Source organism: Jaculus jaculus, chromosome 19, assembly GCF_020740685.1.
Source record: "Jaculus jaculus isolate mJacJac1 chromosome 19, mJacJac1.mat.Y.cur, whole genome shotgun sequence".
NCBI lineage: Eukaryota > Metazoa > Chordata > Mammalia > Rodentia > Dipodidae > Jaculus > Jaculus jaculus.
Genome location: NC_059120.1, coordinates 57,548,191 through 57,560,002, shown reverse-complemented (window position 1 = coordinate 57,560,002; position 11,812 = coordinate 57,548,191). Strand labels below are relative to the sequence as shown.

Here is an 11,812-nt window from a genome sequence, read left to right as displayed (position 1 = left end):
ATCCCGCTTCGCCCGCGGCGTTGGCTGGGATCCTAGAACTAGGGGTGTGCAGCGCTCACCGTGGGATTCTTGGCCTTTAGCTCAGCCTCGCCAGGCGTCCTGAAGCTTCGCCCCAACTTCCCGCCCTTGCAGGGCCACCGGCATCTCCATCCTTACTGGGAAAAAAAAAGAGAGAGAGAGAGAGAGAATCCCAAACCGGGCATGGTGGTGCACGCCTTTAACCCCTGAATTGAGAAGGCAGAGGCAGGGGGATCACCGTGAGTTCGAGGCCACCCTGAGACTGCATAGTGAATTCCAGGTCAGCCTGGGCTAGAATGAGACCCTACCTCGAAAAAGAGAGAGAGAGAGAGAGAAAGAGAGAGAGAGAGAGAATCCACTCTTCTAATCTCTTAAGATTCCTCTTTGCCATGTTAACCTGTACCGTCAGGTGGGCAGAAGGAGGACAGGTGGAGAGAGGAAGGGAGGACCGCTGGGCAGGCGCGGGGGCATGGGCATGGGTATGGGCATGGGCAGGCTGGGGACTTAGCCGCCGGCCGGCCTCTCCCGGGAAAGCTGGAGGGGTGGAGCCGGGAACGGGGCCGCCTCTCCTCCGACCCGGGGCCTGGGCGGAGAGCGAGGAAAACTTCCTGGCTGGGGCTCGGGCCGCTCCGGCCTTCCCCACCCCCTCCCTCGGCGCCCCTAAGTGTCCATCCGCCATGGCCAAAGCCTACGACCACCTCTTCAAGTTGCTGCTGATCGGGGACTCGGGGGTGGGCAAGACCTGTCTGATCATTCGCTTTGCGGAGGACAACTTCAACAGCACGTACATCTCCACCATCGGTGAGCCCACTGGCCATACCCCAGAGTCCCGGACCCCCCCATACACACACCCAGCACCCTCCTCCTTGGGGAGGGGGAGTAGGAACCTCACTCTTTGGTACCCCTAGAAGACTCCTCATTTCCAGGCTCTCAACCCCTGTCCCACACCCTTCCCCCATTCATGTCTCTGAGGCCCTCAGGTAACCCCAGGGGGGCTGCTAGACGCTAGCTGTCTTGGCATTACTCCCAGTCTTCCGAAATCCACAAGGGCCCTTGTCTTCGCTCTGGTTCCTCCCCTCCCCACCCCACCCCTTCCCTCTGTCCACCCAGAATTCTCTAGATTCACTCTTCATAATTTATGTATTTTTCTTTCCTTTTTTCTTCCTCTGGGGTGTGGGGGGGGGCCTCTCCCTGGAGGCCAGGCTGACCTGGACTTCACTATGTCATCTCAGGCTGGCCTCAAACTCACAGCGATCCTCCCACCTCTGTCTCCGAGTGCTGAGTGCGGGGATTAAAGATGTGTGCCAACACGGCCCTGTTTCCACAGTTTATGCATTTCCGTTTCTCAGTTCTGTTGGCCTCTTTCTGTCCCACTGATCTTCAAACTGTCACTTCCACCCTATCCCAGTCTCCCTCCCCTCAAGTGGGTGAAATGGGGTCAGTGGTTCAGGGGGTGACTTTGTGACTGTGACCACAGATAGTCTGCTGGTGAGGAAGGTGGGGATGAGAGGACTTTGGGGGGTGGTCTCTGAGTCAGTCTTGTGATCCCATCCTTCTCTCTAGAGCCCCCTAGCAGGCCTGGGAGATATGCCCACGTTTCTAGTGCAGAACATGGTCTTCCTTCCTCCCCTCTGGCTTCATCTCCTCTGGCCTGAGAAATAAGACAAAGGAGTCACAAGAAAATGCCCCTGTAGCTGGGCATTGTGGCGCACGCCTTTAATTCCAGCACTCCCTCAGGAGGCACAGGTAGGAGGATCATCTTGAGTTCGAGGCCACCCTGAGACTTCATAGTGAATTCCAGGTCAGCCTGGGCCAGTGAGACCTTACCTCAAAAAAGAAAGAAAGAAAACAGGAAGAAAGGAAGGAAGGAAGAAAATGCCCCTCTTCCCTAGCTCCTCAGGAGGAATTCTGTTGCTTCTCAGACGGTGTCACGGTGTCACGTCCACGCCCAGCCCCACTAGCTAACCCACAAGCTGGCACTGCCCGCCCTGGCCCTGTAGTGCCAGGTGGGCGACTGGAACACCAAGGGGAGCACTTCTAAGAAAACAGAAAAAAAGAGGAAAGTGAAAATAACTGTTGGAGGAGACAGACTGAAGGGAAAGAGTCCTGGGTGGGCGGGCCTCGTTCCTGGAGGCATTTCCATCACCACTGAGAATCCATGCAATCCAAGTCACAACGCGATGCCCGCCGTACGACCGCGGCCTGGCAAGCTCCGTTCTGCACCTCTGTGGAGGTCACTCTCCAGTGCCTGCCCTGGACATTGACTGGCACTGCCTCTAGTCCCTCCCATCCCCGCCACTTTAAAAAATATATATATTTTTTAATATTTTTATTTATTTATTTGAGAGAGAGAGAGACAGAAATAGGCAGAGAGAGAAAGAGAATGGGCGCGCCAGGGCCTCCAGCCACTGCAAAGGAACTTCAGACACGTGCGCCCCCTTGTGCCTCTGACTTACGTGGGTCCTGGGGAATTGAACCTGGGTCCTTTGGCTTTGCAGGCAAACACCTTACCTGCTAAACCATCTCTCTTTTTAAAAATATATTTTTATTTATTTATTTGAGAAAGAGAGGGAAGGAGAGAGAAAGAGGCAGAGATAGAGAATGGGTGTATCAAGGCCTCCAGCCACTGCAAATGGACTCCAGATGCCACCTTGTGTATCTGGCTTACGTGGGTACTGCGGAATGGAACTTGGGTCCTTTGACTTTGCATGCAAGTGCATTAACCACTAAGCCATCTCTCCAGCCCTCCCCCCACCTTTTTTGTTGTTGTTGTTTGTTTGTATTTTGTTTTTCCAAGGTAGGGTCTCACTCTAGCTCAGGCTGACCTGGAATTCACTAGTCCTCTCAGGGTGGCCTCGAACTCACGGTGATCCTCCTACCTCTGCCTTCCGAATGCTGGTATTAAAGGCATGTGCCACCACACCCAGCTTTCCCCCGCCCCTTTTTTGAGACAGGGTCTCCTGTAACCCAAGCTGGTCTCAAATGCCCTACATAGCTGAAAATGATCTTTTAAAAAACATTTTAATTATTTGAGAGAGAAGCAGATAGACAGAAAGAAGGGGCGCACCAGTCCTCTAGCCACTGCAAGCATGGGCTCCAGACACGCATGACACCCCGTGCGTCTGGCTCATGTGGACACTGGCTCCTTAGGCTTGTAATAAAAGCACCTTAGCGACTAAGACATCTCTCCAGCCCAATGATCTTGAATATCTCTGATCCTTCTGCCTCCAACGCCTGAGTGCACCACCATGCCTGTTTTATGTAGCACTGAGGATCCAAGCCAGGGTTTCATGCCCAGTAGGCAAGCAGTCTTTCAACTAAGCTCCATCCCCAACCCATGCCACCACATGTATTTTACATGTATTCTCATACCTGCCTGGTTTCAGTGCACACCTTCCACCTCTAGGAATTGATTTCAAGATCCGCACTGTGGATATAGAGGGAAAGAAAATCAAACTGCAAGTCTGGTGAGTAAATGACCCCGAATACCCAACCACCCTTTGATTCTTCCTTTTCTTTCCTTCTTTCTTTTCTTTTTTTTTTTTTAAGATATATTTGTTATGTTTTTTAATATATTTTATTTATTTATTTGTGAGAGAGAAAGAGGGAGAAAATGGGTGTGCCAGGGCCTCTAGCCACTGCAAATGAACTCCAGATGCATGTGCCCCCTTGTGCATCTGGCTTAAGTGGGTCCTGGAGAATTGAACCAGGATCCTTTGACTTTTCAGGCAAGCGCCTTAACTGCTAAGCCATCTCTCCAACCCCTTCTATTTGATTTTTCGAGGTGGGGTCTCACTCTAGCCCAGGCTGATCTGGACTTCACTGTGTAGTCAGGCTGGCCTGGAACTCACTGCAATCCTCCTACCTCTGCCTCCCAAGTGCTGGATTAAAGGTGTGCGTCACCACGGCCAGCATTCCTTCTTTATTTTATTTATTAATTTGAGAGAGATAGAGAGAGGGAGGGAGGGGGAGGAAGGGAGAGTGTGAGTGTATGGGCGTGTCAGGGCCTCATGCCACGTTGCAAACAAACTCCAGACACATGCACCACTTTGTGCATCTGGCTTTATGTAGGTACTGGAGAATCAAACCCAGGGCATCAGACTTTGCAAGCAAGAGCCTTTAACTGCTGAGCCACTTCTCTAACTGCTAGCCCCTTTTTCCCCTTCCTTCCTTCCTTCCTTCCTTCCTTCCTTCCTTCCTTCCTTCCTTCCTTCCTTTCTTTCTTTCTTTCTTTCTTTCTTTCTGTTTGTTTTGAGGTAGGGTCTCACTCTAGCTCAGGCTGATCTGGAATTCACTCTGTAGTCTCAGGGTGGCCTCGAACTCACGGCGATCCTCCTACCTCTGCCTCCCGAGTACTGAGATTTCTTTTCTTTTTAAAATATATATGTATATCTATGTATATTTATATTTGGGGGGAGTTGAGGTCAGGGCTCACTCTAGCCCAGGCTGACCTGGAACTCACTCTGTAGTCCCAAGCTGACCTCAAACTTGAACTGAAACACACAGGATCCTCCTACCTCTGCTTCCTGAGTGCACGGACATGCCACCATGCCCCAGCTCACTCGCTCTTCCTTCCTCCCTCCCTCCCTCCCTCCCTCCTTCTTTCTTTCTTTCTTTCCTTCCTTCATTCTTGATTTTCTTGCTTCCCTCTACTCCACTTCCTCCCACCCTCCTTTTTTTTGAAACAGGATATCATGTAGCTAAGGCTGGCCTTGAACTCTTCCTGTCTCTGCCTCCCAAATGCTGGAACTTTTTCTCTGTTTCCTTTGGTCTGACTTGTTTGCTTTTAGACACCGGATCTCCCCTAGTCCAGGCTGACCTCACACTTGCTAAGCAGCCAAGGGTGACCTTGAACTCCTCATTCTCCTGCTTCTACCTCCCAAGTGCTGGCATGACAAGTGTGCACGGATGTGTGCCACCATGCCCACTAGCCAATCTACCATGCCTGGCTTTCTATTTTGCTTCACTTTTTTCTCCTTTTCTTGCTGGTCTTTCTAGGCTGACCTGGGATTCACTGTGTTGTCTCAGAGTGGCCGCGAACTCACACCTCTGCCTTCCCAGTGCTGGGATTAAAGGTGTGCGCCACCACACCCGGCTTCAACTATCTGTTTTCCTTTTTGGATTTTATGTATTGTGCATGTACACACACAAGCACGCACACGTGCGGGGGGGGGGCGGTGCACGTGCCGCAGCAGGTACGTGGATGTCAGAGGATGAGCTAAGGTGTTCATGCCTCACTTTCTGAGACAGAGTCTCTTATGGCCATAACCACAGGCTTCATATCGCATCTGGCTTTACAGGGGTGCTAGGGAATTGAACCCAGGGCTTTCAGGCTTTGCAAGCAAGCACCTTTAACCGCTGAGCCATCTCTCCAGTCCTCAACTCCCATCTTTCTTGTTCTCCTAACCATTTTCAACTCGTGACTCTTGTCTCCCTCAGAGCCAGAGCATTCTCTGAACTTGAAAGCAAATGTTTGTTGAGTTATAAGTGGGAATAAGTTCTGAGTGGTTTAAGGGCAAGCAGCAAAATGAAAATTTTGATTTCTAAAAGCTGGGCATGGTGGCACACGTCCTTAATCCCAGCATTCCACGTCGAAAAACAAACAAACAAACAAAAATTGACTTCTAGTCTTGGCGCTCTCTTCTCAATTTAGACAGGACGGGATGCCACAGAGGTGTGACCTGACCATCATACGGTGTGGCCAGAGACCCTGAAGATACTGAGGTGTCTTGTAGCTTTAGTGGAAACACTATTTATTTATTTACTTATTTTTCCAGGTAGGGTCTCCCCCTAGCCCAGGCTGACCTTAAATTTACAAAGATACTCCTACCTCTGCCCCCCTTCCCGCGTGCTGGGATTAAAGGGATGCATCACCATGCCTGGCTCCAATAGGACACGTAAGAGCCTGTGGGGTCCACCTCCTGATTTCCTTAACTCATCTTCTGCCTGACCTTCACTGGTTATCTGGACTCCCCATACTTGTGTCCTCCTTTGTAAAACGGGAACAATGAGGCATGTGTCACAGGGTTGCAGTGAGGGTTCGATAGGATGACGCACACATACTTAGACAGTGCTTGGCACCAACCAGGAAGGAGCCGTCCTGTTTCTTGGGCCTGTAAGCTCTGCATAGCAACCCAACTGTCCTTCATTCCTTTCTGCCTTTACTGACTCTGCCTTTCAGCCCCACCATGTTGCAGAGCTAAACTCTGAGCGAGAGCCTTCTCGCCTTGGAGATCTCTCACTTCTGTGCCACTTTATGAAACCTCCTTCTTCAGGGACACGGCGGGCCAGGAGCGATTCAAGACAATAACTACCGCCTATTACCGCGGAGCCATGGTACGAGGCGCGGGGCTGTACGAGGACTGAGTTGTCTTATTTATTTATTTATATGTATTTATTTGCCAGGAGAAAGAGAGAGTGAGGTCAGAAGAGAGAGAATGGGCACACCAGGGCCTCTGGCCACTGTAAATGAACTCCAGATGCATGCACCACTTTGTGCATCTGGCTTTATATGAGCACTGGGGAATCCAACCTGGACTGTAAGGCTTTGCAAGCAAGCGTCTTTAACAACTGGGCTAGGTCTCCAGCCCAAGACTGAGTTTTCAGATTGCAAAGGGTCAAGGTGTGGGTAGGGGACAATGAGGGGGGGCACAGGATGGGCTGCAAAGAGCCCCACAAAGCCTATGTTTAGAGCCATGGATGAGACTTGCAAGGTCACTTAGCGGGAGGGGGAAACTTAAGTGGGAATATGGTCTAAGTACAATTTGCTACCACCAGGGCATTATCCTAGTATATGATATCACCGATGAGAAATCCTTTGAGAATATTCAGAACTGGATGAAAAGCATCAAAGAGGTAAGAACTCTCCAAAAGAGATGGGGGGACCTCCCCGGGAGAATGTGGGAGGTGTGAGGATGAGCAGGACTTAAAATTTTTGTTTGTATTTTTTTTAATGCATTTTAATTAATTTATTTATTTGAGAAAAAGAGGCAGACAGACAGAGAGAGAATGGGCACGCCAGGGCCTCTAGCCACTGCAAACGAAGTCCAGACACATGCCCCCCCCCCCCCCGCTTGTGCATCTGGCTTACGTGGGTCCTGGGGAATTGAATCATTGTCCTTAGGCTTCACAGACAAACACCTTAAACACTAAACCCCAGCCCCCCTTTTTTTGTTCAAGTCAGGGTCTCACTCTAGCCCAGGCTGACATATAACTCATTCTGTATCTCCAGACTGGCCTTAAACCCTATCCACCTACCTCAGCTCCCAGGAGATTAAAGGTGTACACCACCATGCCACACCTTTATTTTTATTTATTTTTTGGGGGGTGTTCTAGGTAAGGTCTCACTCTAGCCCAGGCTGAGCTGGAATTCCCTATGTAGTCTCAGGGTGGTCTTGAACTCATGACAATCCTCCTACCTTTGCCTCCTGAGTGAATGCTGGAATTAAAGGCATACACCATGATGCCTCACACACACACACACACACACACACACACACACACACACACATATTGTTTGTTTTCAAGGTAGGGTCTCACCCTAGCCCAGGCTGACATTTTTTATTTTTAATTATTTTGTTTTTCAAAATATTTTATTTTTATTTATTTATTTGACAGAGAAGGAGGGAAAGAGATGGGCTGGAGAGATGGCTTAGTGGTTAAGCGCTTGCCTGTGAAGCCTAAGAACCCCGGTTTGAGGCTTGGTTCCCCAGGACCCAGATGCACAAGGGGGCACACGTGTCTGGAGTTTGTTTGCAGTGGCTGGAGGCCCTGGTGCGCCCATTCTCTCTCCCTCTCTCTCTCTCTCTCTCTCTCTCTCTCTCTCTCTCTGCCTCTTTCTGTGTCTGTTGCTCTCAAATAAATAAATAAAAAATTTAAAAAATAAATAAATAAATAAATAAAATTTTAAAAAGACTCTCTCTTAAAAAAAAAAAAAAAGGAGGGAAAGAGAGAGACAGAGAATGGGCACAGCAGGGCCTCCAGCCACAGCCAACAAACTCCAGACTCATGTGCCCCCTGTGCATCTGGCTAACGTGGGTCCTGGGGAATCAAACCTGGGTCCTTTGGTTTTGCAGGCAAATGCCTTAACTGCTAAGCCATCCCTTCAGCCCTGTTTTTAATTTATTATCATTATTTATTTTATTTATTTTGTTTTGTTTTGTTTTGTTTTTCAAGGTAGGGTCTCACTCTGGTCCAGGCTGACCTGGAATTAACTATGTAGTCTCAGGGTGGTCTCAAGCTCACAGTGATTCTTCTACCTCTGCCTCATGAGTGCTGGGATTAAAGGTGTGTGCCACCATGCCTGGCTTATTTTTTAAATTTAATTTAAACTTTTTATTGACAACTTCCATAATTGTAAACAATATCCCATGGTAATTCCTTCCTTCCCCCCACTTTTCCCTTCATAACTCTGCTCTCCATCATATCCCCTCCCTCTCTCCATTAGTCTCTCTTTTAATTTGATGTCATCATCTTTTTCTCCTGTTATGAGGGTCTTGTATAGATAGGTATTGCTAGGCACTGTGAGGTCATGGATATTCAGGCCAGTTTCTGTCCGGACAATTGTATGTAGGGAGTGGTCCCCTTCCTTTGGCTCTTACATTCTTTCCACTTCTGTAATGGATCCTGAGCCTTGGAGGGTATAAGATGTTTCTGTGCTGGACACTCCTCCATCCCTTCTTCTCAGCACCATGTTGCCTTTTGGGTCATCCCAGTGGTCATTGCCATCTGCAAAGAGAAGCTTCTCTAACAAGAGGGGAAGTAGCATTAATATATGAATATGAACATTATGTGTAGTGCTTTCAGGGCAATTTGGTGAGAGTAATATATGCAAAGAGCAGGCTTTATACCCCTAAGGCTCATGACCTCCCCTGCCATAGACTTTTGATTAGGTTTTCAGTACCAAGCATGTATTCCCTTCCATAGAGCAGGCCTCCAGCCCAATTAGAGAGCAGTTGGTTTCCCCCAGAGCAGACATGCCACTATTGCACTCGTTCAGTCATTTGATCTGTCTGGCCAAACTTGAGGCTTCCATTGTCCACTGTTCTCACTGCTGATGACTCTGACTCTCATAAGGCTGCATACAGTGCAGCTTTTTCCAGCTTTCAGTTGGCCGGGCTACAGGGAGAAGGTTTTCTGCTGACATTCACTTACTTTTGAGACAGTGTTTCCCTCTGTAGCACTAGCTGGCCTCCGACTCACAGTGATCCTTCTGCCTCAGCCTCCCAAGCGCTAGGATTATAGGCATGGGCCACCAGCCCTGTAGGACCCAACTTTCACTTGTTTTACTCTTCTGTTCCCAGAATGCTTCAGCTGGGGTGGAACGCCTCTTGCTGGGGAACAAATGTGACATGGAGGCCAAGAGGAAGGTGCAGAAGGAACAGGCTGATAAGGTAAGGGTTCCTGCCGGGGCTGTTTGTCCCGAGAGCATGAGGTGGGATGGCCAAAGACTGCTTCCACCCTTCATCCAGTTTTCTCCTTCCCACCTCACCCCCACAGTTGGCTAGAGAGCATGGAATCCGATTTTTCGAGACAAGTGCCAAATCCAGTATGAACGTGGATGAGGTAAGACCCACCACCCGAGAGGTAAGAGATAAGAGTATTGAAAAAGAGATTGATCCTCTCCTCCAATTTCTGCTACTCAATCTCCCCTTTAGGCTTTCAATTCCCTGGCCCGGGACATCTTGCTGAAGTCAGGAAGCCGGAGATTGGTGAGTTGGTTATGCTGGGCTAAGTACCACTAAAAATGGAGGAGGGGGCATGGAGAGATGGCTTAGTGGGTGAGGCACTTGCCTGCGAAGCCTAAAGACTCTGGTTAGATTTCCCAGGGCCCACATAAGCCCAGATACACAAAGTGGCACATGCATCTGCAGTTCATTTGCAGTGGCTGTAGGCCCTGGTGCACCCATTCTCTCTTTCTCTCTGTATGCCTCTCTCTCTCTCTCAAATAAATAAATAAATAATATATTTTAAAAATGTTTTAAAAGCAATAATTAAGCCAGGCATGGTGGCACACGCCTTCAATCCCAGCACTTGGGTGGCAGAGGTAGGAGGATCACGTGAGTTCGAGGCCACCCTGGGACCACATAGTGAATTCCAGGTCAGCATGAACTAGAGTGAAACCCTACCTCGGCAAAACAAGACAAAAAGCAATAATTAAATGAACTGGGGAGGAAAGCCAGGTGTGGTGGCGGGTACCTATCAACCCAGCACGAGGAAGCAGAGGCACCGTAGCTACCCTGTCTCAGAAACAAAACCCTGAGCCAGGGATCTGTGTCAAGATTTCCTATGAGGGCGACTCCTTGAGCCTCAGATTCCGGCCAGCCGGCCCTTCACAGGCTTGACCACTGCGCCCTTCTCCCTGTAGGGGAACAGCGGCAAGGCCACCAGCGCCGACCTGAACACCTGCAGCAGAAAGACGGCGGGCAGGTGCTCCCTGGGCTGAGGACCCTTCCCGGCCTCCCCTCAGCCTGGAGGCCCACCTGAGGGAGGCGACCGGATAGACGGTGGTGGGGCCTGGAGGGACAGATGAGTAAGTGGGCCGGAGAATGAGGGGGAATGGAGCAGAAAGAAGAGAAGAGAAAAGAAAGGAAAAGGGAAAAGCAAATGAAATGGGCAAGGAGCAGGGTAGGGAAAGCATCTAGGAGGTGACGTAGGAAGAGTGAGAGGGAAAGGAAGGATACATAGCCTTGGGTCTTGGACTGCCTTGGGTTTCTGGTTCAACATTAATGTAAATACACTGATGTATTCTGTCACGCAATCAGGTTTTAAGGGCTTGAGAGAGACTGGCTCAGCACCGCTGGAAGGGCTGTCACTCCGCATGGTTGTTGTTCAGTATTAAAGGCCTCTGTTTTATACAAATGTCCTGATTGCTTTGCTTTTATTATGGTCAGAATTCTTCCCCACTCACCCTGAGTTGCAGGTCAGCTTCACCTAGAAAAAGACCCTGTCTCAAAAGAAAGAAATTATTCTTCACTCCAACCCAATTTTGGAGAACTGAGGAAATGGACCAGTGGCTGAAAGTGCTTGCTTGGGCTGGAGAGATGGCTTAGTAGTTAAGGCTGCAAAGCCAAAGGACCCAGGTTCCATTCCCCAGGACCCACATAAACCACATAAGCCAGGGGCGCATGCACCTGGAGTTCGTTTGCAGTGGCTAGAGGCCCTGGCATACACATTCTCTCTCTCTTTCCCACCCTCCCTCTCTCTCTCTCTCTCTCTGCCTCTTTCTCTCTCCCAAATAAATGAATGAAAATAAAAAACATTTAAAAGTATCTGGGCATGGTGGCGCATGACTTTAATCCCAGCACTTGGGAGGCAGAGATAGGAGGATCGTTGTGAGTTCAAGGCCACCCTGAGACTACACAGTTAATTCCAGGTCAGCCTGAGCCAGAGTGAGACCCTACCTCAACTCCCCCCTCTCAAAAAATATTTAAAAGTGCTTCCTTACAAAACCTGCCCACCCAGGTTCAATTCCCCAACCACCCACATGGCCAGAGACCCTGGCACACTCATACATACAGGAAAATAAGTAAATTATTTTAAGATTTTGGAGGGGGGCCTGGAGAGATGGCTGAGCATTTAAGTCCCTTGCCTGCAAAGCCTAGGACCCAGGTTTGATTCCCCAGTACCCACTTAAAACCAGTTGCAAAAAGTAGCACATAACATCTAGAGTTCATTTGCAGTGGTTAGAGGCTCTGGCACGCCCATTCTCTCTGTGTCTCTCTCTGCTTGAAAATAAATTAAAAAGAAAATTTAGCCGAACATGATGGTGCACACCTTTAATCCCAGCACTTGG

At 49.4% G+C, this 11,812-nt stretch overlaps 1 protein-coding gene across 1 annotated transcript; it reads left to right on the top strand.

The window, feature by feature from the left end:
* The first annotated feature begins 575 nt into the window (after positions 1–575).
* Positions 576–10,878, top strand: Rab13 (RAB13, member RAS oncogene family). Its single transcript, XM_004667080.2, has 8 exons — positions 576–819; positions 3,425–3,485; positions 6,294–6,354; positions 6,796–6,873; positions 9,321–9,410; positions 9,517–9,582; positions 9,675–9,728; positions 10,385–10,878. The coding sequence occupies exons 1-8, from the start codon at positions 696–698 to the stop codon at positions 10,460–10,462; spliced, it is 612 nt and encodes a 203-aa protein (XP_004667137.1). The 5' UTR covers positions 576–695; the 3' UTR covers positions 10,463–10,878.
* Positions 10,879–11,812: the final 934 nt, after the last annotated feature.

Bases quoted from the DNA above. Each gene is read 5' to 3' on its own strand.
- Rab13 (XM_004667080.2), top strand. From the start codon at position 696: ATGGCCAAAGCCTACGACCACCTCTTCAAGTTGCTGCTGATCGGGGAC. The intron at 6,355-6,795 runs GTACGAGGCGCG...TGCTACCACCAG, and splicing joins CCTATTACCGCGGAGCCATG to GGCATTATCCTAGTATATGA. The intron at 6,874-9,320 runs GTAAGAACTCTC...TTCTGTTCCCAG, and splicing joins GGATGAAAAGCATCAAAGAG to AATGCTTCAGCTGGGGTGGA.